Source organism: Bufo bufo, chromosome 5 (assembly GCF_905171765.1).
Source record: "Bufo bufo chromosome 5, aBufBuf1.1, whole genome shotgun sequence".
Classification (NCBI taxonomy): Eukaryota; Metazoa; Chordata; class Amphibia; order Anura; family Bufonidae; genus Bufo; species Bufo bufo.
In genome coordinates, this window is record NC_053393.1 from 249,107,372 (window position 1) to 249,134,856 (window position 27,485).

Below are 27,485 nucleotides of genomic sequence, written 5' to 3' on the forward strand. Positions count from 1 at the left end.
AAGTGATAGAAACCCTTTAAGCCCCAGCAGGCCTGGCGTCCGCGGGGACGGCAACCTTGTTCCACCCCAGGAAAACAGCCTTCAGCATTAAGGTGCGTCCCCACCCTCACGGGTGGGGGGGCGTCTCCTCCTTTTTTCAGGAGATTTGGCGAACCCATATTTCGGACGCATGGGCACTCGAGGTCGTTTCCTCGGGCTACAAGAGTTCAAGTCTATCCCCCCCCAACCATTTTTTTCCTTTCTCAGCCTCTCAGGGATCCTGTTTGAGCTGTGGCATTCTTTCACGCAGTTCAATCCCTTCTCTCACAGGGGTGGTGATAACACCGGTACCCTTAGGGGAAAGTTTTACGGGTTTTTATTCCAACCTGTTCGTGGTCCCCAAAAAGGAGGGCGATATGCGCCCAGTGCTGGACCTCAAGTTATTGAACCGCTTTCTCCGTATTCAGAGATTCAGGATGGATTCCCTCCGTTCTGTGGTTGCTTCATTGGTACAAGGGGAATTTATGGCATCCATAGACATCCAGGATGCCTACCTCCACGTTCCCATTGCAACCGTTCACCAACGTTTTCTTTGGTTTGCCATTCATTCAGCCCATTTCCAATTTGTCGCCCTACCGTTCGGTCTGGCGACAGCTCCGCGAGTATTCACAAAGGTGCTCTCCCCCCTTCTGGGCCTTCTGCGATCCAGAGGCATTACTCTTCCCCTGTATCTGGACGACATCTTGATCAAGGCTCCTACGGCGTATCAATGCGAGGAGAGTCTTCAGATAACTATGAGCACTCTATCCCACTTCGGGTGGATAGTCAATCTGCGGAAGTCCTTCCTATCTCCCGCCACTCAGGTCAGGTTCCTAGGCATGACATTAGATTCAGGTGCAGCCGTGGTACGTCTGCCGCTGGACAAGGCACTGGACATTCAGAGGTCTGTGCGTCTGCTACTCCAGCGCCGCAGTACGTCTATCCGCAACTGTATGCGGGTGCTGGGCTTGATGGTAGCCTCTTTCGAGGCGATCCCTTTCGCCCAATTCCACACCAGGTGTTTTCAGCGGGCTATTTTGTCATCCTGGGACAAATCTCTCTGGAGCTCAGGATTCATCTACATACACAAGAACGTAGATTATGTACCACTCGAACATAAGACAGATGGGGAGGGATGATTTGCGTGCCCAGTGGAATGGGGTTATATGTGTTCTGGCCTTTTATATACATCCTAAAATTGCAAGTTATAGTGGCTCACCCCACTTGTCACCATGGTAATGGTGCCCTGCTGCAAGTGATTCACCTACTCTCTCTTAATTTAAACAAATATAAAATAATCCGCAGGCACTCACCATCTGAATTTCACATATATAACATTATTTAATAAAATAATTAGATAATGTTATGGATAATACTGTAATATATCTTAAAACTTTACTCTACATACAATAAATAAAATTATGCACTATGACCATATAACCAATTGCAAATGGATAAGAATATCAGAGGTTATAAAGAATCGAATATAAAATCTGATAAAAATCGAATGAAATATCGCATGGAATTATTTTGATGGAATTTTTTCGAATAGTATTCGAATAAAATTTCAAGTATCCATTAGTCATCCAAGGTATATTTGTCTATGTCCTTGTTAGAGATTCCTAATGAGTCAATACAAAGTTCCTTACGGAAAGTACGTAATTGCAATATATAATAGACCAAATTTCGATCGGTCTTTTGACGCTGATATCTTTAATTTATGCACTGAAATGTCTGTTATTTTCAATTAGGACACTAGGGCTATGCAGTTCTGTCAATGGGTAACTTTCGAATTCATTATACGATTTGTCTTGCATAAGATCAAATAGTCAATTGTTCGTATATAATTCTATAGCGCTTACTGTAGAGGCGTCCCTCTCACAGTTCAGCTACTCATCCAGAACTTTTGTCTTTTTTCTTTTCGTATAGTGTGGTTATGGCGCTCAGCTGTCGGCGTCCCATGTGGTAGTATGTAGATACGTGTTGTGCTTTATGTGCGTCCAGCCATTTATCCTTTAGATCCGCCATTTTCTCTAGAGTCTAGACCCACCTTAACTTGCAAATTACCCTGCGGGTCTATGTAATGGCAACAAGCGGGTCCCACAACCTGGCACATACCTCCATCTTTAGCTGTAACATAATCCAGAACTAATGTGTGTTGGTTGGTGACAATGACTAACTGGTTTTGCACAATGTTTGAGGTATTCATAAGTCTCATTGCTTCCCATATTTGGTAATCTGTTGCTACTACCAGATGATCCCACATCTGCATTATCATGGGATATATACGAAGATGGAACTAACAATTTTGTTGGAAATGCTCATCTCTACTACATGTGGCTTGCCATTTGATCTGGGTGTGTTATCTTTGGCCCTACGGTACAAGGTGTGTTTAGGTACTGCATTTATGTCGATTTCAGAGTGTGGTACTATAAAGGTGGCAGGAGTAACCCTGGCGATGGTGCACAGTCCTATGACATTCTTGGATAACCACTTGTACGCTTTGTGTCTACAAACTAAGTATATGTCTTCTGGAACTGCCACTGCTGTGCTATTGAATAATTGGACAATTAATTTGGCTAATTGTATCCCTTTCGCCAGCTCATATACTTTTGACTGACCTTCGGTGTTAGCTAATATGCCTTTCAGGAGATCCTGTACAGTACGCTTGTTACAGGGTAGGTCTTTTCCGTTCACGACATCTACACCAATACACTGTACATGGCTGTCTGTTTTTGAGTCATTGCAACCTGATTGTATGTGTGGACTAAATGTCATACCTTTTGGTTTGTACTTGGAGACAATAACAGTGTGTCCAGCTAGGAAAACATGTGACATTTGCCCAGTATTCCTCTTGCCAGGGAGTAGAGCTATAATCTACCGAGGGTCCTGATCTGTTTATCATGAGCCATGGGGCATCTGCCCACCCTGCGACAGGTAAGGATACTTCCCTGTCCTTGTGTGTACTGGATTTAACTTGGTGTATGCTAGTGAGAAAGATGGTAGAGTTAGCCACGTCAATCAGTTCAGAAAGTTCCAGGGGTATTGCTAAATAAGCATTACTGGTTGAACTCACGGAACTGTGGGTACAGATCCAACAATCTGAGTTTCAGTCTCCTTCAACCCCTGGACTAAAATTTAATGGTGCCGTATCAGTGAATTGTCCCACTCATCACCCAGTGGCATGAATACAGCGGATATGCCTACTGTCAGTCATAAGTATGTGAATCCTCATGGCTTATGGTTCCTGGGTTGATGGGACAGCCTTTACTCTTTTTTACAATGTGAAGCGTGGATCCAGGTAGGTCTCCCTTCGAGTTTCACAGAGGTTGAGGTGGTCAGCAACACCTGGTAGCGTCCCTTGTATCGTGGTTTGAGGGTGCTTCTGACGTGTTTCTTGACCACCACCCACTCTTCAGGTTTGAGTGTGGCTTCCCTCTAGGGAGTCAGGATCTGGAATGGAAGAGAAAACTTGTGCATGTATGTTAGACAATTGCTTGCTATTGCATATTTTGCAACAGATTCATAATGCATTTGTAACTGTTGTGGGAACAACTGTCCCATTCTTGGCCCTGTCCCAAATAAGATCTCATATGGGGTTAGTTTGTGTGGGGGGCCTTGGTGTATGCCTAACTGAAAAGAGGGTTATAGGCACACACTGAACCCAATCAAGCCCTGTCTCCCTGGTCATCTTCAGCATTTTAGATTTCAACACCCCGTTTAATCTTTCGAATTTGATACTGCCTTGGGGCCTGTATGGGGTATGATAAGCTAGGTGTCCCTACCATCTTCTAGACCTCTTGGGTTAGACTAGCAGTGAATGCTGGGCCCTGATCACTCTCAATGACCTCAGGTACTCCGAACCTACAAACAGTTTCCTGCATTAGTTTTTTAGCAGTAGTGGTTGCTGTCTGGTTTCAGACGGGGTAGGCTTCTGGCCACCCAGAGAACAAGTCTATCACTACTAACACATACTGAAACCCTTGGCACATTGGCATCTGGATATGGTCGATTTGTATCCTCTGAAAGGGCTATAAGGCTTTTGGGAGACATTTTCGGGGCCTGGGCTCTGTTCTGCCGGGGTTACACTCTGCACAGATGACACGCTTGAGTATGTCTCACCAGGACAGGGGTCATCTCTGGGGCCACCCATGATTGTTTTGGATTGGTGGGTGGGCTCATGGGCCACTGAGGCTATTAAAGGATAGAGAGCTCTAGGTAGGCATACTCTTTCCTTGTGTCCATAGTCCAGATTCTTCTTCTTCGATTCTTTCAACCAGATTTCCTTTTCCCTGGGAGTGCCCTGTTTTTGCATTTGTTTCAGTAGGTCCCATGTGATTTCTTCTTCCTCCAGGTCTTCCTGTGTTACCATAATCTGGTCTGACTGGACTTTCCTCTTTCACTGCTGCTTCCTTGGCTGCTTGGTCAGCTAGGGCGTTTCCTCTGGCCTCAGGGGGTGTCAGCTTGAGTATGGGCCTTTACTTTGATCACTGCCACTTGGGTGGGCAGGAGTACTGCTGCCATTGTTAATTGGGGTTCCTGCGGCTGTGATGTAATCCCGGGCCTTCCAAAGGCATATCTAGAATCTGTGTAGATATTGGCGGTAGAGTCTTTTGCCATGAGGCAGGCTTTAGTGAGGGCAAGGAGTTCAGCCTCCTGTGCTAACTGGTCTGGGCGCAATTGTTTTGCACACAGCACCTCATGCTCACTAGTGACTGCCATGCCTGTATGGAACTTCCCCTTGTCATCGGCATACCTTGAGCTGTCCACAAAGAGTCCAATGAGGATTTGTCAGAGGAGTGTCTTGGACTGATGGTGGTGTCCCTACTTCAGCTTCCATCATTGTGATGCAATCATATTCTTGTTCCTTGTAAAAAGTCGGTTGAGGCCTATAGTTCTTCTTCCTGAAGATCCTCTTCAGCATGTAGATCGATAAAATCTTCAGAACCTCTAGTATACTCTTCCCCCCCCCCCCCTTGGAAGAGGGATTGCAGCAGGATTGAGGATGTGGCATCTCTGAATGGTGACATTATCTAGCAGTAGCAGACTACACTGAAGCCGGAGGTGACGCTGTGCAGTAAGATGTTTAGGTTGTCTGCTGGAGGATGGCAGAAATGTCATGGGGAGCAGAGAATAGTGAGCGGATGACCCAGCACATCGTCAGATGTGATGTCTAAAAGAGAGCTGACGACATGGGAGGCTCTGGCTACCGGGTCAAGACGCTTAGAATAGTAACCCAAGGGTCTATTGCGGCCACCATGAGCTTGAGTGAGGAATCGAGTGGCGTGACCTTGGCGTTCCATGACATACAGTCGGAAGGGAAGGTTGTAGTTGGGGATGCCAAGAGCAGGGGCAGATGCAATGGTGGCCTTCAATGACTGAAAAGCTTCTCTGGCCTCCATTGTCATCTGGAAAAGGAGTAGTAGCATTGAGAGGTATACAGTCATATATAAGGGTTGCATGAGGACAGAAGCATCAGAGATCCAGGGCCTGCAGTAGAAGAGGAGTCCCAGGAAGGTTTGCAGCTGATATGGGGTGTCTGGGAGTTGGATGTCTGAGAGAGCCTTCTTCCTGGCCTCAGTTTGGTGCTTGTGACCTTGAGAGATACAATGACCTAGGAAGACAACTTTGGGGAGACACAGTTGTAGTTTGACTTGTGAGACTCGACATCCAGCGGGGGCTAGGAACTGGAGAAGTGAGACAGACTTAGGCTACTTTCACACTTGCGTTTAGAGCGGATCCGTCTGCTGTCTGCACAGACGGATCCGCTCCTATAATGCAGACGTTTGGATCCGTTCAGAACGGATCAGTCTGCATTATAGCTTAGAAAAAATTCTAAGTGTGAAAGTAGTTCAGACGGATCCGTCCATACTTTACATTGAAAGTCAATGGGGACGGATCTCTTTGAAAATTTAGCCATATTGTGTCATCTTCAAACTGATCCGTCCCCATTGACTTACATTGTAAGTCTGGACGGATCCGTTTGCCTCCGCACGGCCAGGCGGACACCCGAACGCTGCAAGCAGCGTTCGGGTGTCCGCTTGCTGAGCGGAGGCTGAACGCTGCCAGACTGATGCATTCTGAGCGGATCCGCATCCACTCAGAATGCATTAGGGCAGTACGGATGCGTTCGGGGCCGCTTGTGAGCCCCTTCCAACGGAGCCCCAAACGCTAGTGTGAAAGTAGCCTTAGTCATGCAGATTTGGGGAGAGACCGCACAGAGGAGAAGGTCATCCACATATTGGAGGAGTTCTACTTCCAGGCGATCTGCTTGCCAGGGTTTCAGAACAGAGGACATAGCCTTGCTGAAGCAGGAAGGGCTGTTTTGGTCCCCTTGGGGCATAACAGTCCAGGTGTACTGTTTGCCTGCATGTGTGAAAGCAAAAAGAAACTGACATTTCTCATGTAAGGGAATAGAAAAGAATGCATTGGTTAGATCAATGCAGTGGGTGGAATGCCAGCAATGAGTGTGTGCGTGTTGCGGACAATAGGTGTCTCAAGAACAGTAGCCTCATTGACAGCTCGGAGGTCCTGCTCCATGCGGTACGTTGGAGGCTGTCCTTTCTCCCTTTTCTTCTGAACTGGGTAAAGGGGCGAGTTACAGGGAGAGGTAGTGATATTGATTGCCCCATTCTGCAGGAGGGCTTGCACCTGGAGGGTAATAGCATCTTGTGAGATAGAAAGCGGATATTGCGCTTTGTATGGCAGGACCTGGGAGTCCTTCAGGGTCACAGTGACCGGTGGGAGATTAAGGCGTCCGATATCCTGGGGTCCTTTAGCCCAGAGAGTATCGGTGATGAGGTGCAAAATGGTTTGCAGCGAATCCCCTTGCTCATAAGAGTTAGCGTCCTGAAGTGTGGTTAATGCCATAAGGAGGCAAGTATCTTCCGGGTGTAGGGCTGTACCGAGGGTGACCGTTCCATCCTCTTTGAACTGTATGTTAGGCTCTGATTTTCTTCAGAATATCCAGGCTAACAGATTGAAGGGGCATGTTTTGCTCACAACAAACTGCAACATGACTCCTGCAGGGAGGTGGAGTTGGGGGGGGGTTTAGTCTGGGAGAATCTAGGGGAAGTGACAGAGTGGCTGCACAGGTTTTCTTTGTGTTACTCTCTAGACCCTTTGCAATCTGCTCCAACATGTCTAGTGTCAGTGATTTCCACTCGGGGCGACAGGTCACAAGGGCTTTGTTTATCTCTGGTCGTAGACCATCAACAAACGAGCGGGCCAAGAGTCTGAGATGGACAGGCTCATTCTGACTAAAAACCCATGTCTTTGTAACTTTGTTTAATCGTCTGAGCAAATTTCTCGACAGTTTCAACTTTTTCCTGTGTCATATCCTGTAATGTGGTAGATTGGTCTGCTAATCTAGCTTTTTCCCATTTCTGTAGTTGCTCTATAAAGTATTCCCCAGACTCATGATCCCGGGGGTCAAAGTCATCACTCTTCAGTTCAGGGGTGTGGATTTGATCCATTATCAGTGAGGAGTATTCACCTGTCTTGTTTTCCACTATACTTTGCAGGTCCAACCATGTGCACCCATAGGTTTGATGCACTTGGGACAGTTTCCTGAAAAAGGGCATGGGATGGGTCTCGGGATCAGGCAGTAAATTCACTATGGTGAATAACTGTTGTGGGGTGAAAGACACACACACATTTTGGAGGTCCCTGTGGCCGGTTAAGTGCTAGGGCTTCTTTCAGTGTCTCAAGGTTTCCCTGTTCAATTTTCTGTAAGTTGTTTTGTAACTCTGTAATCTGACCCTGCAGTATTGTGGCAACACCGTGGGAGAAATGCTAGCACAGGCTTCCAGTATCCGTAGTTTCAAGTGCTGCACATCTCGTATCTTCACAGCATAGACGATTGCCTTCAGATGATACGAGATGTGCAGCACCTGAAACTACGGATACTGGAAGCCTGTGCTAGCATTTCTCCTGCGGTGTTGCTATCAGTGTGTGAAGAGTGGGAGAAAAGGGTTGCATTGACAATCCAACACAATGGGCAGCACATTGAACACATTTTGTAAGTGGTCAGAAACTTGTAAATAACTCATGAAAGAAAAAAAGTTACGTTAAAACCAAGCACACCATTGTTTTTCTTGTGAAATTCCCAATAAGTTTGATGTGTCAAATGACCCTCTTCCTATTGAAAAAACAAAAGTTGGATTCAAAATGGCTGACTTCAAAATGGCCGCCATGGTCACCACCCATCTTGAAAAGTTTCCCCCCTCACATATACTAATGTGCCACAAACAGGAAGTTAAGATCACCAACCATTCCCATTTTATTAAGGTGTATCCATAAAAATGGCCCACCCTGTATTACTAATAGACTGGTTTACCCCATCATTACCTAAGCGCAGTTTTATGCGCAGTAGGGTATGGCCCGGTGTCAGTATTGGGCAGAATTAATGCGTTCTAGCTTACTGTTCAATAGGTCTGCACTTTGAATGATGATGACTCACCCCTAAGTTCTGGCGCAACTCGGTCCTGTGCATCTTTCTTTTTCTGTCCGTATGGCTCAGTCAGTGCGCAGCCCTGTACGACGCAGAACATGCGCAGTGAGGCATGCAATAGCTGTGGATGTCTAAGTGCCTGCGCATGCGCTTTTAGGGCAGCACGATTGCGATGACTAACTTAGGAGGCGACGGCAGAAGGTGACATAATGAACTGATGGGAGTTTTGTTTCATTATGGCAATTGGCTGGCGGAGTCTCCTGCCCTCTGACTGATAGGGCGGTAGCATCTGTCAATCAGTGTACGCTCTATTTCAGCCTCCAGTATCTGAGGTCACTCATCGCTGCCCGTTTACCCCTGAAGAAGCCAGTGTAACTAACGAAACATGTCGGGGGGCAGTTTTAGGTTTTAACATGCGGTCACGAGTCCACTGTTAAGAGGCAAATAGTAGTCTGGCGGATTACTGTCATATCTGCAATAAGCAGTTGGCATACACAGGAGTTATAGCTGTGTTGTCAACGTCTGCATCAATTGTTAGTTGCCAAATTAGTACCTGGAGTTTCCCAGTGGGTTGACGGGCCAAGTCTCCCACCATCATATAGTAGTTTCTGATAATCAGATTTAGCTGATAATCAGACTAAGTTGGCGACAATATTTGCAGACGCGGCACGGCAAGAGTCTGCCCCTTTAGACATTAGAGTGAGGGATTGTGCACATCGCCTTTAATTGACTAAACCAACACTTCTAACAGTGGATTGATGACTTCTGTTTCTTTTGTCTCTAACCAATTAAGCCGTGTTTCATGTTTACATGGAGTGTTAGATTTTAATAAATATTGCAATAAAAGTGAAGTATTAATTTGTACCTGGGCCAAGATGGGTTCCACTGCCTATTCAGGCATTTGTAAATAAAGGGATAAAGTTGGCGGATCACCATAGTCTGTCGGGGTACCCCACTGAGGAGTCTGCATATCACCCAGTGCGTTTTGTATACCTGTAGTGGATTCTGCAGCACTGCCTGCATCCCCCTGTTCTGCTTCCTCAGGTTGCCCCCCCACCATTATAGGAGTATGGGTGGCAGGTGAGTGGGGTAGGTTAAATGTACCGTCCGGGTTGACCATGGGGTACAAGGTAGCAGTAGGAAGGGGTAAGGGTGACATAGGAGTGACGGGGTCCCGAATCGAATGATATTAAAGGTCCGTTCATGGGCGTTGACTGGGGACCAGATGGCACTGTAGCTAACCCAGGAAGTGATGGGACGTGCCGGGGAGTAGTTACCAAGGTGTGGTTTTGTGGGCGGGGTGCCCCACAGGCAAGGCACGTATCACGGGAGGAGGGATTCTGTTGACCACATGTTTTGCAGGTCCACCCACCTGCTTTCTTCCTGGCGTCATTATAGGGCGGTGGCAAGTCATGTATCAATGTAACACCAGGTTTACAGAAATATCTTTCTTTTGTCATCAAAATTTTGTCCCCCCCAATCTGTTAAAATTCTTTACTACAGTCCAACCACACACGGACCATGTCTGTCAATTTATCATCCTCTGACTTCCCTCTCTTCTCATTTAACAACACTTGCCAGGTGGCAGTACATAGGATGCCTCCTTTGCAGACACTATAATAATTCTCTAACTTGGTTAATCCTTTTATGAAACGTTTGCCTCTTGTCTGCCACGTACTGTTAAGGTGAACAGTAGCCCTTCGGGACACTTTCCTCATTTCCCATTATCTCTCGCACCTACTGAAGCCGTCTAAAGGCCTCTGTATAGAATAATCACTGGACGTGAAGACCTTTGAGTTTCGGTCAGCACACTCTGGGCTACCGCGGACCGCTCTCCCCCCTTCTGTGATCGTCCCCTTTATGGAGATTTGAGTCAGACGCCGGGCTGAACTCAGATACAGGCTAATAGGGGAAATCCTTGTCTCAGTCAGTGATACTTGTCAACAGGGTCTTCACAACTTATAGGCACAACACAGTACATCAAGACTTTAAAAACCATATGGGTTTGGTTCTTTCATGCCCTCGAGGACGTCCCAGACTGCTGCCGCACTCCTCCCTCAGACGAACACCAAGAGGCGACACCAGGGGACACTTTATAGGCATGATGACTAAATTTTCCTACCTCGTATTACGGGTCTCGATCCCGGACTCTGTTAGTGCGCCTCTCCTCGTCTGGTCTCCGGGGGTACGGGAACAGAGGGTCCAATCCTAGAACCCCACGCTGGGCTCCAAATTGTTGTGGTTCTGGTCAAACTGCCAGTTCGGTTGATGTACTGGTCCAAATTGGTTTATGTATGTGCACAGAGAGATCAAACTGAGACAACACACAGCTGGGGGTTATAACAGGATCTCTGGTTTATTGCAGAACAGCAGACTGTATATAGGACGGAGAGGAGTGGGGGGGGGTGTAAGGTGGCGTGTATCTTTTCTATTGGCTATAAACTCTATTTTCTGTCCACATCAATGACCAGAGGAAGCCCCCCCCCCCTCCCCCCTTGCTGGTGGGTGAAGCCGTTACTACTTCTTTCTTTGAAACTGCTTGCTTGAGCTGAACGGAAACAACAAAGAAGCACATAATAAAACACAAAGTAAGATTCTAGTTTATAGGCATTGGCTCAATGCCTGGCCGCCATCTTAGTGAAGCATAGTTCTCAACAAGCAAGTATCCATTTTGTCTTAATGGTCCATAACATGACAAGCCCTGACTTCATAGATGTGGTACACTAAATGAAATATGAATCGCATAGTATATCTGACCACTGCACTATCCTCCTTGCGATCAAGGATAGGGACTCAACGCAGAAGGTTAGGAGATTGAGGCTTAATCCATACTGGATAGGCCTGATCAAAGAACAGGAAAAGATTAGCAATGAGATTAGAGAGTTTTGGAACTATAATAACTCAGCCCATATCCACTCGGTATGGGATGAATTAAAAGCATTAATATAGGGAATATATTTGGGTAAAATAAAGAAAACCAAAGCTGTATTTGCTAAAACAGAAATGCAACTCGAGGAGAGGGTTAGCGCACTTGAGGAAGAGATTAGTCGAAAAAGAAATATAGAAGTGCAACAACAACTAACCAAAGAAAATGAGGATTAAATAAATTATTTAACCAATAAAGCCCAACACAGGTTTTGTTTTTCTGGGAAAACCCCAACGACTGTTGGCATCCATAGTCCAAAACAGAAAAGGCAATAATATAATTATTAGCATTAGATCGAGAAATGGCGCTATAATAACAGACCCTGAAGGAATTAAACGGGAGTTTGTTGATTCTTTTTCTGCGTTCTATAAATCTGACCTGCAAGGGAATGAGCAAGATCTGGAATCCTTTATTAATAAATTAGATATCCCTGTATTAACGGAGAAGGAAAACTCCCTTTTTGAATGCACAAATTAAACTTTGCGATCTACATGAGGCTATGAGATTTATTCGCGGGAATTCCTTTCCAGACTCCGACGGACCCCCTTTTGAGATCTATAGAAGTTATGGGAAGATCCTCTTCCCTCATTTACGTGTACTTCAAGTTTTGAATGAATCTGGAAAATCGGGTAGTCTCCCATTTATCTAAAGCTATAATCACTCTTATTCCAAAAAAAGGCAAGGATGAGAAGATGGGCTCATACCGGCCAATATCACTACTAAACACAGATTTTAAAATATGTGCGAAAATTCTGGCAATACGACTCAAAAAGGTGATTGATAAACTGATCCACCCAGATCAAACTGACTTCATGCCCAAACAGCACGCTCAAACTAACATAAGTTAATTTCCAGGAGGGGAGGACTGCTCTGTCCTGTCTCTAGATGCTGCTAAAGCATTTGAAAGGGTGGAGTGGAACTACCTCTGGGAGATTATGGATAACCTGGGACGTAATTTTATCAAATGGATATAGCTGTTATATAGTCGCCCAACGGCAAGAATAAGTATCGACTGGGTATGGTCTGACCCCATTGAGTTACATCGGGATACTAGACATGGCTGTCCTTTCCCCAATCCTCTTCGCAATTTTTTTAGAACATATTGCCTGTTAAATAAGGCAGGATGAGAATATTATGGGGTTTGGGGGAAGGGGACTGCATGATAAAATAATTTTGGTTTCATTTCGGGATTTGAAATCAGCTGGGCCAAATCAGTATTACTTCCCTTGAAGCGACAGGCGGCTAGCGAGGAGGGAACGATTAGGATATTGAACCACACAGATCAGTTAGAGTATCTTGGGGTAAAGATTATTGGTGTATTACAGGACTTCAATAAGTCAAACTTAACCCCATTGCACGGTAAACTTAAAGATAAAGTCAGAGTTTGGCGGAAGCTTACACTCAAACAGAGAATTGCATCAATAAAAATGGTCTTACTCCCGCAAATTTTATACACTATTACTGCATGCCCGATCTGGATTGAGGACTCTTTCTTTAACCAGGTGGGAATCCTAATTAGCGATCTAATATGGGGAAGAAAGAGTCCGAATTAAGCAAATATCTTTGGCTTGCAGAAGAGGGGGGGAATCTCCCTACCCTATATACAGGGTTATTTCATGGCTGCTCAAATCCAATTGTGTCTTGGGCAGGGAGAGGACAGCCCAGTGCAATACTTCATAAAGGAGTTTAGGGGTCCCTATCGAGATATAATCAGTATATTAGAAACGAGATACCTGGGTAACCGGGGGAAGCTATGTCCCATAAGCAGAATGCTACAGTTGGTATGGAATAAAATTAAATAAGTCATATTAAATCATATTAGTGCTAGTTATTATTTAAGGGAGTTTATGGCACTAAGTGATTATATATTTTGGGAAAAGAGGGGATTAGTTCGGATTTCAGTTGGTAACTTCAGGATGCATTAGACCCCTTGAGGAACTATGCCCTGACATAAAGGTAGATACTTTAGTTAGTTATATACAATTTAAAACACGCCTTTGTAAGCACGAAGAATAGGAATTACTTTGATTTGAAGATCATGATTTCACAGATTTGTTATAATTGTAAGGAAATGAGGGTCACTATGTCACAAATATATAAAAGTATCAAAGTATTAGGTAAGGTCACAAAATTCAAGAGTGAGAAAAAGTGGGAATTAGAAATTGGGAGTGACTGTGCACTTAACTGGGGGGTTGTTTTTATAAAAATCGAAATCTGACAATCTATCAATTTTAGGTTTTATTTATTTTAAAATGGTACACCATTTATACTACACCCCGCTTCAGCTTTCCAGGATATATAAGTACTTGTATCACAGGTGCCCCAAGTGAACAAGTTGATTTTAGCCATATGATATTGAGCTGCCCAATTATTCAGAAGTATTGGGGTATGATCTTTGAGGAAATGTTCAGGATGCTTATGTTCAAACCTGCACTGGAAATAGATTTAGCCATACTGTTTTTTTCCCCATAGATATTACAGGCAAGGACAGCATAATCTGGTTAAAAGGATTGTTATTAGCCAGAGTCAGAATTGCCAGAAACTAGGGCTCTAAACACCTTGCACTATCATAATGGAGAAATTTAATGAACAAGATAAGAAACTATGAAAGGGTCTCTTGTCTGACACAAAAAACTGCACAATGGGAACAGGTATGGGCAAACTGGTATGGACCTGGACCTAGGTGATCTAAGTGGCCTATTGGTCATAGTAGATTGTTTTGGCAGTGAATCTGTGGGTGTCCACTGGCTCCAGGGGCAATGAGGGGAACGGGTGGGGAGGGTGGAAGAGAGATTTGAGGTTAATATATAATGCATAAGGTTGATTCTTTTGTTTTATTATAAGATATTGGAATTGTGAAGGTCTTTGTGGGACAGATGTTTGTATAATTATGTTTTGTAAAATAAAATTAAAAAAATTAATAAAAAATAATAAAAAAAAATAAACTTCCAAAGTTCTAACCACAAAGTGACACGTCAGATTTACAAAATTTGACTGTCAGGAAAGTGAAAAATGACTGTGTCCTGAGGGGGTTTATGCTCATTTGATTATTAAAGTCTGTATATGAGCCACAATGTTGTCCATAATGATGGTCATTAAAATTGTCATATATCATCCAGTGCTCAAACCAGTGTTAATTGTCGAGACTATTGATGCTATGATTCACAATGTCCTAGTGACTCCCTTCACATGGTACAACAAACAAAGTTGCCTTTCGGCCATCTACTGTAAAATGGATCCAAATCTGTGCTTTATTATGAGGTTTTGGCATAAAAATTGTCTACTAAAGTCTTTGAAAATCTACTAACTTTATTTTTAAATTTATGTAGGCGCCTTCAAGAGGAACAGCTGCGCACATCATCTTTACCAGCAATTCCAAATCCTTTTCCAGAGCTTTGTACGCTTGCAAGCTCCCCAGTACTTGCACCAGGATCTTTACCTCAAAATCAGCCTGCTAGCAAAAGGACTGTAAGTACCTAACATGCAAATGCATTGAGATGATTGTACTACAGTGTTGTGTGTGTGTGTGTGTGTGTGTGTGTGTGTGTGTATATGTATATATATATATATATATATATATATGTAAAAAACTTGTAGTGTAACGCTAAGGGGGTTATTTACTAACAGAAATACATCTATTTTAGCCATATTTCTGGTGCAGATTGCAGCACAAAGGTTCTTTATAAATGCAGCATAGGTCTATCAAGACCTTGAATCCCTGTAGGGGTCTCTAACCAATGTTAAAAATTTTTACTTTATTATTTGTTTGAAAAACACACACTACAAAAAGAAAAACTCTATTAAAATTGTCAGTGTCACAGTATAATATGGGATTTGATAGGAAAAGGTTCTTTGCACCGCAATATGCAACTTTTCACCACTCGTGCTAGGCCTAAAGTGGATATGACTTGGGCGGGGAAAGGGGAAGGGGTGGCAAGCCCATCTCATTCATAATTTTCTATGCTTGTTTTAGGCGTACAAAATGGTGTAACTCTACATCAGCAAAGGAGCTGGCATGGATTTAGAAGTGGTGGTGGATCCGCCGAAGTTATGTAGAGGCTGGTGCCTCTACAGAACTGCAGCAGATCCACTGCCAGTGCAGGGCCTTATTAAGACTGCATCTAAATTGCCTTAATGGTTAGGCTTGTCCTGTTCTAATATGCTTCTTACTGACTAGGAAATATTGAATATATTGTAACTTCAAAAGTTGGTCTATCATATTAGTGCTAGAGCTTAGATTTTGGTATTATGTTAACACATTAGCATTTGCTGACTTTTGTGCGGTTTACTAGCATATGGATAACGCATATATTTTCATTCTATTTCTGGGGAATATGCATAGATTTGTGCTTGTGTACATGGCATAAAGGACATGAACTCTCATCTTTAACGTTAAGTTATAGGAGGCGTTATACATTGAAGGTTCTAATTGGTTTGTTTAGCTACAAAGATGAATATTTATTCAGTCTTTACAAAATATTACGCTTCGATGCAAAATTGCAAGAATGTGTTAACTCCTTAAGGACACGGCCATATTTCACCTTAAGGACCAGGCCATTTTTTGCAAATCTGACCAGTGTCACTTTAAGTGGTGATAACTTTAAAACGCTTTGACTTATCCAGGCCATTCTGAGAATGTTTGTTTTTTCGTCACATATTGTACTTCATGACACTGGTAAAATGGAGTCAAAATTTTTTTTATTTATAAAAAAAAGTTATTCCTTTACATTCCCCATATGTCTACTTCATGTTAGGATCATTTTGGGAATGACATATTATTTTTGGGGGACGTTACAAGGCTTAGACGTTTAGAAGCAAATCTTGACATTTCTCAGAAATTTACAAAAAACTACTTTTTAAGGACCAGTTCTGGTCTAAAGTCACTTTGTGAGGCTTACATAATAGAAACCACCCAAAAATTACCCCATTGTAGAAACTACACCCCTCAAGGTATTCAAAACTGATTTTACAAACTTTGTTTACCCTTTAGGTGTTCCACAAGAATTAATGGAAAATAGAGATACAATTTCAAAAAAAAATTTCAGTTACTAAGCAAGGGTTAACAGCCAAACAAAACTCTATTTATGTCTCTGATTCTGTAATTTAAAGAAACACCCCATATGTGGTCGTAAACCGCTGTACGGGCACATGGCAGGGCGCAGAAGGAAAGGAATGCCATACGGTTTTTGGAAGGCAGATTTTGCTGGACTGGTTATTTGACACTATGTCCCATTTGAAGCCCCCCTGATGCACCCCTAGAGTAGAAACTCCAAAAAAGTGACCCCATTTTAGAAACTACAGGATAGGGTGGCAGTTTTGTTGGTACTAGTTTAGGGTACATATGATTTTTGGTTGCTCTAGATTACTTTTTGTGAGGCAAGGTAACAAGAAATGGCTGTTTTGGCAACATTTTTTTTTGTTTTTTACAACATTCATCTGACAGGTTAGATCATGTGGTATTTTATAGAGCAGGTTGCCACGGACGCGGCGATACCTAATATGTATGCTATTTTTTTTATTTATGTAAGTTTTACACAATGATTGATTACATTTTTGAAACAAAAAAAAATATTCATGTTTCAGATGTCTCCATAATCTGAGAGCCTTAGTTTTCAGTTTTTGGGCGATTATCTTAGGTAGGGTCTAATTTTTTGCGGGATGAGATGACTGTTTGGCACTATTTTGGGGAGCATATGACATTTTGATCGCTTGCTATTACACTTTTTGTAATGTAGTGACAAAAAATTGCTTTTTTTTTTTTACAGTTTTTATATTTTTTTATGGTATTCACCTGAGGGGTTAGGTCATGTGATATTTTTATAGAGCAAGTTATTACAGACACGGCAATACCTAAGATGTATACTTTTGTTTTTATTTATGTAAGTTTTACACAAGGATTTCATTTTTGAAACAAAAAAATAATCATTTTTTTAGTGTCTCCATAGTCTGAGAGCCATAGTTTCCCCACCGTGCGGGGAAAGTAACATGACAGTTTTATAAATCAGGTTGTTACGGATGCGGTGATATCAAACATGTATAGGGAATTAATTTTTTTTCATTTTTAATAGGTTATTATTATTATTTTTTTTTACTTTTTTTTTTTTACCCTGACCCACTTGGTTCTTGAAGATCCAGTGGGTTCGTTGTCTGTATAATACAGTACAGTACACTATATACTGTACTGTATTTTCACTTTACAAAGTCTGATTAGACTTCTGCCTTTAGCAGAAGTCTAATCAGCACCATGGACAGCCGGATGCCTGTGAAGGCGTCCGGTTGCCATGGTAACCATCACTCGCTGCCACAGCAGAACAGTAGGTGATGGGGAGGGAGGGGGGCCCCCTCCCTCTCCCATCGGGGGCTGAAAAGGCACAGCAGCCCCCGATGGGAGAGGGAGCTCCCTCCCTGTTAACCTCTTCCATACAGCGGTCCCTACGGACCGCGGCATGGAAGGGGTTAAACGCCTGACATCTGGAAATGTGCTGACACTCTGCAAACCGCTCGGCCATCCTGAGAGAGGGGGCGGGCGGATGATCGCCTGCCTGCCCGCCCCCCCACAGGACCCCCATGGGCATTGACCCTGGGTTCCGATCACCTTCGGCCGATCTGTACGTACCGGTACGTCCTGTGTCCTTAAGGATCGGAAAATCAGGACGTACAGGTACGCCCTATGTCCGGAACAGGTTAATGAGTGTTGGGTGCACTTTTAAAATGTGCCAAGTGTGTACTTTCATAAAATAAGAATGGAGTTATAACATCTATTTATTTTAATTTTTTTCACCAATAATATGCGATGGAAAAGGTTTGTTGCAAAAATGCAAAACAGGCCAGTCACTAAGGGATAAAATACAGGGATGGTTTAAAATCTTCACAACTTAGGCCAGTTTCACACTGGCGTTAAAGAGATCTGGCAGGGAACAGCCTGCTGGAGTGCTCTGGATCCAGCATTGTCACACACTGCCTGAATGCCCGCTGGCCTCATTAACTGTAATGGGGTTTGGCCGAGATCGCGCCAGAACCCAGCAAACACTGCGCACAGTGTTTTTTGTCTGGAACCATTATCGTTGAAGGGGTTTTCTATGACATAACAGATTATCTATTTTCTGGATAGGTCATCAGTATGTGATCGGTGAGGGTCCGATACCCGGGACCCCAGCCGATCAGCCCACTTTAATGGGAGGGCTCATTCCTATACACTTGGATAGGAAGGAGTGGTCCCATAGAAGTGAATAGGATGGTTTCTGGTAATTACACCTGCTCACCGCTGCAATGTCGACGGCAAGCAGGTAAAACAATAGTACACATCTGAAATTGACTCCCATTGTAAAAACAAAAATTAATTGTTGCAGGACTCTGCTGTCTAAAAAAAAAAAAAAAAAATGTAAACAACCATACTTTACAAAAAATGTTATCTGCATGCAGAACGCCAAATTGATTTAATAGGATCTGCACTACTCTTGACATGTCTGTCTTGGTAAATACTTGCAAGCTCTGTGGGCTAATTCTGGAGCATCATTTTGTAGAACGCTGCGTTGTTATTCCACCTCAATATGAATACATTGACAACTGGTTGTTAGGATGCCCCTTTGAGAAATGTCGTTTCCCAGCACAGACTGTGTAGGGAGACTCTCTCTCCCCCGGCCCCCCCCCCCCCCCCCCCCCCCAAACTGGTAACACTCAGCTGTCCATTTACTATACATCTCTAGGAGCAAGAGAGGAACAGGAGATTTCAGAGTTCTACAAAAAGACAGTCCTGAACTGTTATTTCATGGGGATTACAAGTAAAATACATGTAAGGCTACTTTCACTGCCGTTTTGGCTTCCATTTGTGAGATCTGTTCAGGGCTCTCATAAGCGGTCCAAAACTGATCAGTTTTGCCCTTATGCATTCTGAATGGATCTGCTCAGAATGCATCAGTTTGGCTCTGTTGCACTTCCATTCCTCTTTAGAGGCGGACACCAAAACGCTGCTTGCAGCTTTATGGTGTCAGTCTGCCGAAACTGAGCCAAACTGATCCGTCCTGACACAATGTAAGTCAAGGAGGAAGAAAAGACCGGCACTCGCGATGATGATGATTCAATGATGCGTTTATTCAGTCACATATTAGAGAACATAGTGACGCGTTTCAGCACACACACGTGCTTTCTTCAGACTATACAATGAACTCCTATCTCATCTCTTATATATACAGAAAGAAGGAGGAGTAATGAAACAAAGGGAAATGACATCATACTGTGTAACTCCGCCCATGGTGGGAGCTGACAGGTGAGACAATGAAAGATGCAATAAACCATAGAAATAAATATAAACACATTGATATAGCAGTGAAAAAATTTGGAAAGATTCAGGAATCAAGTCCGCTGAAAAAAAGACAAATATAATATAAATATTTTATAATGGAAATTATACAACCAAGAACTAGGTGAAACTAGAGATATTATATTCGCGATTGAGCCCCTTTGGATCCACCGTTTGTAACCGGTGGATCCAATAAGCCTCATGCTTTAGAAGCAAACTGTTCCTATCACCGCCTCGGCGAGGTAATGATACGCTTTCAATAACTTGAAACCGTAACTGCGATATCGCATGGCGTTTCTCGTGAAAATGTGGTAGGGGTAACAACAAATTATCAGTGCGGATGGTGGACTTATGCTTGCTTAATCTATCTTTTATCCGCATTGAGGTTTCCCCTACATAGACTAAGCCGCAGGGACATTTCAGAATATATATGACATTTTTGCTATCACATGTGAACATGCCTTTAATTGGGATTTGTTCACCAGAATGAGGGGGAGTCAAAGTAGAGCCTCTAATGACGCTCGAGCAGTTGTTACAATTTAAACACGGAAATGTGCCCTGACGCGGGGTAGCCAGTGTAGTTTGTCTAACAATAGGTTTGTTAGTACCTATGTCTGCTCTAATAATTTTGTCACGAATGTTATCTGCTCTTTTAAAGCACATCATTTTAAAGCACAGATGAAAAACATGGGTTTACTTCAGGGAGATCATGTCAAACAAATCTTATAGATTTTTTTGACTGGGTGAATAAAATAATAGACAGTGGAGGTGCAGTAGACATCACATATCTAGATTTTAGTAAGGCTTTTGACACTGTCCCACATAGAAGACTTATCAATAAACTGCAGTCATTGAGCATGGACTCCCATATTGTTGAGTGGATTAGGCAGTGGCTGAGTGACAGACAGCAGAGGGTTGTAGTCAATGGAGAACATTCAAAACAAGGTCATGTTACCTGTGGGGTTCCACAGGGATCTGTACTGGGACCGATTTTGTTTAATATCTTCATAAGTGATATTGCAAAAGGCCTCGATGGTAAGGTTTGTCTTTTTGCTGATGACACAAAGATATGTAATAGGGTTGATGTTCCTGGAGGGAAACGCCAAATGGAAAAGGATTTTGGAAAACTAGAAGAATGGTCAGAACTCTGGAAACTGAAATTTAATGTGGATAAGTGCAAGATAATGCACCTGGGGCGTAAAAACCCAAGGGCAGAATATAGAATATTTGACACAGTCCTGACCTCAGTATCTGAGGAAAGGGATTTAGGAGTAATTATTTCAGAAGACTTAAAGGTGGGAAGACAATGTAATAGAGCAGCACGAAATGCCAGCAGAATGCTTGGATGTATAGGGAGAGGTATAAGCAGTAGAAAGAGTGAAGTGCTTATGCCGCTGTACAGAACACTGGTGAGACCTCACTTGGAGTATTGTGCGCAGTACTGGAGGCCATATCTCCAGAAGGATATAGATACTCTAGAGAGAGTTCAGAGAAGAGCTACTAAACTAGTACATGGATTGCAGGATAAAACTTACCAGGAAAGGTTAAAGGACCTTAATATGTAAAGCTTGGAAGAAAGAAGAGACAGAGGGGATATGATAGAAACTTTTAAATACATAAAGGGAATCAACTCGGTAAAGGAAGAGAGCATATTTAAAAGAAGAAAAACTACCACAAGAGGACACAGTTTTAAATTAGAGGGGCAAAGGTTTAAAAGTAATATAAGGAAGTATTACTTTACTGAGAGAGTACTGGATGCATGGAATAGCCTTCCTGCAGAAGTGGTAGCTGCAAATACAGTGAAGGGGTTTAAGCATGCATGGGATAGGCATAAGGCCATCCTTCATATAAGATAAGGGCCGGGGGCTATCCATAGTATTCAGTATATTGGGCAGACTAGATGGGCCAAATGGTTCTTATCTGCCGACACATTCTATGTTTCTATCATTGGAGGATTTTGGAATATCTCTATTTGAGGATATGATCTGGACATAATATGCCAGTGCTTGTTAATTATGCCCCTCATTTTGTATGTCCAAGAATGATACTTCACTACTAGTGGAATACGAGGTGGTTTAAACCTCACGCTTTAGAAGCAAACTGTTCCTATCACCGCCGACATATTATGTCCAGATCATATCCTCAAATAGAGATTTTCCAAAATCCTCCAGTGATGTGCTTTAAAAGAGCAGATAACATTAGTGACAAAATTATTAGAGCAGACATACAGTTGTGTTCAAAATTATTCAACCCCCAATGCTGTAAAGGGTTTTAGGGAATTTAGTGTACATTTGTAATTGTGTTCAGAATGAAATCTTACAAGGACTTTTTAAAGAACCAAATGCAACTAAAATGATATCAATTGTTTTTGTAATACAGTATTAAATGTTTTTTTTGTGATTTCTTCATTGACACAATTATTCAAACCCTTAAAGACTACCACTCTTAAGAACAGAGGTTCATTCAAGTGTTTTCGATCAGGTATTGAAAACACCTGTGGATGTCAAGGAGCAGCAATCAAGCATAATAAGCACCAATTAGGCAGATTTAAAAGGACTGTGATACTCAGCTCCTTCTAGACATTTACTGGTGTGTTTACAAACATGGTGAAGTCAAGGGAATGGTCCAGGAAGACGAGAGAGGTGATTTCTCTTCACAGGAAGGGCAATGGCTATAAGAAGATTGCAAAGATGTTAAACATACCAAGAGACACCATAGGAAGCATCATTCGCGAATTCAAGGCAAAGGGCACTGTTGAAACGCTACCTGGTCGTGGCAGAAAGAAGATGCTGACTTCGACTGCTGTGCGCTACCTGAAGCGCAAAGTGGAGAAAAGTCCCTGTGTAACTGCTGAGAAACTGAAAAAAGATTTGTCAGATGTGGGTACTGAAGTTTCAGCTCAGACAATAAGGCGCACACTGCATAATGAAGGCCTCCATGCCAGAACTCCCAGGCGCACCCCCTTGCTGTCTCCAAAGAATAAGAGTCGACTGCAGTATGCCAAAAGTCATGTGGACAAACCACAAAAGTTTTGGGATAGTGTTCTGTGGACTGATGAAACAAAATTAGAACTGTTTGGGCCCATGGATCAACGCTATGTTTGGAGGAGGAATAACAAGGCCTATGAAGAAAAGAACACCTTGCCTACTGTGAAGCATGGTGGGGGGGTCAATCATGCTTTGGGGCTGTTTTGCTTCTACAGGTACAGGGAACCTTCAGCGTGTGCAAGGTACCATGAATTCTCTTCAGTACCAGGAGATATTGGATGAAAATGTGATGCAGTCCATCACAAACCTGAGGCTTGGGAGACGTTGGACCTTTCAACAGGACAATGATCCCAAGCATACCTCCAAGTCCACTAGAGCATGGTTGCAGATTAAAGGCTGGAACATTTTGAAGTGGCCATCGCAGTCACCAGACTTAAATCCGATTGAGAACCTCTGGTGGGACTTAAAGCAGTTGCAGCGCGCAAGCCTAAGAATGTGACTGAACTGGAGGCTTTTGCCCATGAAGAATGGGCGAAGATACCCGTAGATCGCTGCAAGACACTTGTGTCAAGCTATGCTTCACGTTAAAAAGCTGTTATAACTGGAAAAGGATGTTGTACTAAGATTGAATGTCACTTGGGGGTTGAATAAAACTGATAATGATGTGAGCACAGAAAAGACATTTGTGGTTATTTCATTATAAATGTTATGTTATATTTGTCTGACTTACAAGTGCTTCTTTGATTTAATTGTAAACAAGATGACTGAAATGATCAAAATCAATGTCAAACTGGCCAAAACACTCAATTTCATTGGTGGTTGAATAATTTTGAACACAACTGTAGGTACTAACAAACCTATTGTTAGACAAACTACACTGGCTACCCCGCGTCAGGGCACATTTCCGTGTTTAAAATGTAACAACTGCTCGAGCGTCATTAGAGGCTCTACTTTGACTCCCCCTCATTCTGGTGAACAAATCCCAATTAAAGGCATGTTCACATGTGATGGCAAAAATGTCATATATATTCTGAAATGTCCCTGCGGCTTAGTCTATGTAGGGGAAACCTCAATGCGGATAAAAGATAGATTAAGCAAGCATAAGTCCACCATCCGCACTGAGAATTTGTTGTTACCCCTACCACATCATTTTCACGAGAAACGCCATGCGATATCGCAGTTACGGTTTTAAGTTATTGAAAGCGTATCATTACCTCGCCGAGGCGGTGATGGGAACAGTTTGCTTCTAAAGCGTGAGGCTTATTGGATCCACCGGTTACAAACGGTGGATCCAAAGGGGCTCAATCGCGAATATAATATCTCTAGTTTCACCTAGTTCTTGGTTGTATAATTTCCATTATAAAATATTTATATTATATTTGTCTTTTTTTCAGCGGACTTGATTCCTGAATCTTTCCAAATTTTTTCACTGCTATATCAATGTGTTTATATTTATTTCTATGGTTTATTGCATCTTTCATTGTCTCACCTGTCGGCTCCCACGTGGGCGGAGTTACACAGTATGATGTCATTTCCCTTTGTTTCGTTACTCCTCCTTCTTTCTGTGTATATAAGAGATGAGATAGGAGTTCATTATATAGTCTGAAGAAAGCACGTGTGTGTGCTAAAACGCGTCACTATGTTCTCTAATATGTGACTGAATAAATGCATCATTGAATAATCATCGCGAGTGCCGGTCTTTTCTTCCTTATTGTAAGTTTTGGGACGCCTCTCCATCGACTCGTGCACCGCATATATTCCAGCAGTGCCGACCCTTTTCTACACACAATGTAAGTCAGTGGGGACGGATCCGTTTTCTATGACACAATCTGGCACAATAGAAAATGGATCCGTCCTCCATTTCAATGGTGGTCAAGACTGATCCATTCTGAACGGATGTGTTTGTGCAGATCCATGACAAATCCGCACCAAACGCGAGTGTGAAAGTAGCCTAGGGCGTAAAGAAAATCTGTCACTAGCTTCTTTTTTTTTATTTTTTTTATTTTTTTTTATTTTTTTGTGCGTTAACGAAGGCATAAAGTTGTGACAGATCCCTTTAGCAAAACGCTGCGTCACATTCTTTAATTGACCCAAACATTTTGCTAAAATCTTGTAGTGAACAGTTCCACACCTAGGGCTGTTTAGTACACGGCACGGTCCAATGAGTCCTGATATTTGAGGTCCCTGATTTCCCTGCCTCCAATGCTGATTTATCCTATAGCAATCAGCAGTTAAGGTTTGGGGAGACCTAGCGGTTTTATCATGGTATCTCAGTAATTTATGCTGCCTTTAGCAGAAAAACTAGTGACAGATTTCCTTAAAAAAAAAAACAACCCTCTTGGTGTTTGGATAATAGTCTATACGTGTTAGCATATGTATGGGGAGAACGTGTGTGGAGGGTCCGCACAGTAGCGCACTACCTCCCCTCGTTTAGGGGTATCATGCATAATAATCTCTAGACTGTTGCTTAGCATGTAGAGATCTACTGGCAACATTTCAGCAAACCTGTTTGATATTTGTTGCTAATAGACATATAGAAAATATTGGTAATAGAACTGCGCATTTCTAGAAGAATCGGGAAATCTGTTCAGTAATATAAGGCCTTTTGCACTGTGCACAAATTTATTTGTAAAGCGTTACATAACTCTGGGGCAGATTTTATCCAGACGTGTCCTAGCTAATACATAGTGACACTTTTTGGAAAAATTGGCAAGAAATTCACCTGACTTTTATCATGCCAGTCCTACCCACATAGAAATCCATCCTGGGTGGCTGCACTGACCTACATTTTTCTGGAAAATCCTCCTGTGCCATTGCTTTGTGTCCTTGGGCTCAGTTTAAATAGACAATAAAGGTGCTTAGGTCATTCTTGTGTTGAAAATCTTGGTGCATGAAATTGGGACGTACAGTACCCTAATTGCCACAAAATTATTCTCTGGCAAGAATTTCTGGAAGAAAGGAACTTCTTTTTTTTTTTTTTCTTTTTTTTTCTTTCCCTTTCATAATTTTTTTGCAGATGGAAATATTTATGAAGAGTTCAAGGAATGAAATTTACTTTCTAACTATCTGTCCTCATAATAATTTCTTTTTGATTAGACCCATTATTTTTACGATCTTGTAAATTGTGCAGTATGTGAGGATCTTTTATTCATATGACTTAGTTATCCTCTTTAAATTTTAACGTCTGTCACAAGCAACCTGAAACTAAAGGGCATAGTTATGGTAGGTTATGCTTTTCTGCTTCCTGAAGGGGGCGGGGTCCCTGAAATATGAGCCTTTTCCAGATATGCAAAGTGAGTCATTTGGTGCAACAAGGGTGTCACTCCTGATCTTGTTACACCAAAGCTCTGCTCCTTTCATCTTCCCCTCATTGCTTTGATAGATCCAGACAGTGGCATTGTAATATTTCCTGGCCTGGTTTTGTGCATGCGCTGATAACAGGATGCACAGGCAAGACTACGACGCCACCGCCTGGCCCTGTCAATCAAAGTAGGGACTGAGGGCTGAAAGGCGCGTTGCATTGGTGTGGTGAAAGCCATGGTGACACCCTTGTTGCACCAGATGGCTCATTTTGCCTGTTTGGAAAACATGTATATTTCCTGTGTTTAGGTTACCTAAATAAAATCTATTTATGTCCTCTGTTTAACAGGGAGGTCGCTGCTGACAGACTCCCTTTATTTAAAAAGCCTTTTCATGTATATTCATTAGGGGCTCTGCTGGATTTTTCTAGAAGCAGTAATTTAACTACTGCTACGTGCTAACAGCTGAGCAGCCTGATCCTACTTTCCATAATGTATGCACCTGGTGAGAGTTGGCACGCTCACATGTATATGATAGTTGGACAGTCGCGGGTTTGGCCCATTTTACAGTAGTGTATGGGTACTAATTGGCTAGTGACTTTTCCTCTTTAGATTCTAATGCTTGACCTCTAAATGCAAGTTTCCAAAGTGCACTGTGTGCTATAGGTCTGTAATGTCACAAAATATCAATTACAGCTGCCTGTTACTGGGCTGTAAACCATCCATTTCCCTGGCATCACTTGGTGCCCGGAGGCTATTGCCTGAAGTTGTACAGTACAGACTTCCTGCTCTGAGTGCAGATAATACTGCTGTCTGCTACCTTTCATGCAATTCTTTCTCCGCCAAATGCAGGAGAAAGCAGCTAACATGATTAAGGAGGTCTCAGCATGACTATTATGGTGAGATGCAGCTGCAGAGCAATGGGTGACATCAGACATGAGCCATTTCTTTGGCACCATCTCTAGTACAGCATGATGCAGCTCAGCTCCAATTCACTACACAGTGGACAGGGCATTCTGCTCTCAGCTCAGTCCACAGCTGATTGGTAGAGGTGCGGCATGTGGGCCACCACTGATTTTGGCTTTTAATAACCTGTCCTGAACATAGGCCGTTAACATAACAGGACATCGTGCTTTAAAAGCCTTTTAATGTGCTACAGTGTACACAGCAGCTTGGATGTTTTCATTTTGGAGATCAGAGTGAAAGATGATGAACCTGGCATGTTACATGACTCTAGTAGGACAATTCTACTAATGCACGTTTTAAAAGAAATCCAACACTAGGAAAGTTGTGCCTGATCTGAGTGCAACATATAATAAAGGTTGTGATGCTGAGCACCGCCGTATACTGGAAGTGTTAAAGGAACCTGCCTCACGGAGGACACCATAGTGTAGTAACAGACATCCTGATTTCGGTGTTCTATTACTTGATCTGGTTTATGTAGTGGTCTTTTTAAGAGCATGCATGTTTTTACTCTACATCATGTGACCGACCAGCTGTAGCA

The 27,485-nt window shown here is 42.7% G+C and overlaps 1 protein-coding gene across 3 annotated transcripts in view; it reads left to right on the forward strand.

Moving 5' to 3' along the window:
- GRB10 (growth factor receptor bound protein 10) overlaps nucleotides 1–27,485 on the forward strand; it is a 305,010-nt gene that overhangs the window by 149,480 nt on the left and 128,045 nt on the right. For all 3 annotated transcript variants that reach the window (XM_040431392.1, XM_040431391.1, XM_040431393.1), the window contains exon 6: nucleotides 14,726–14,864. In XM_040431392.1, coding sequence (XP_040287326.1) covers nucleotides 14,726–14,864 — 139 coding nt within the window. The remainder of the gene's footprint in view (nucleotides 1–14,725; nucleotides 14,865–27,485) is intronic.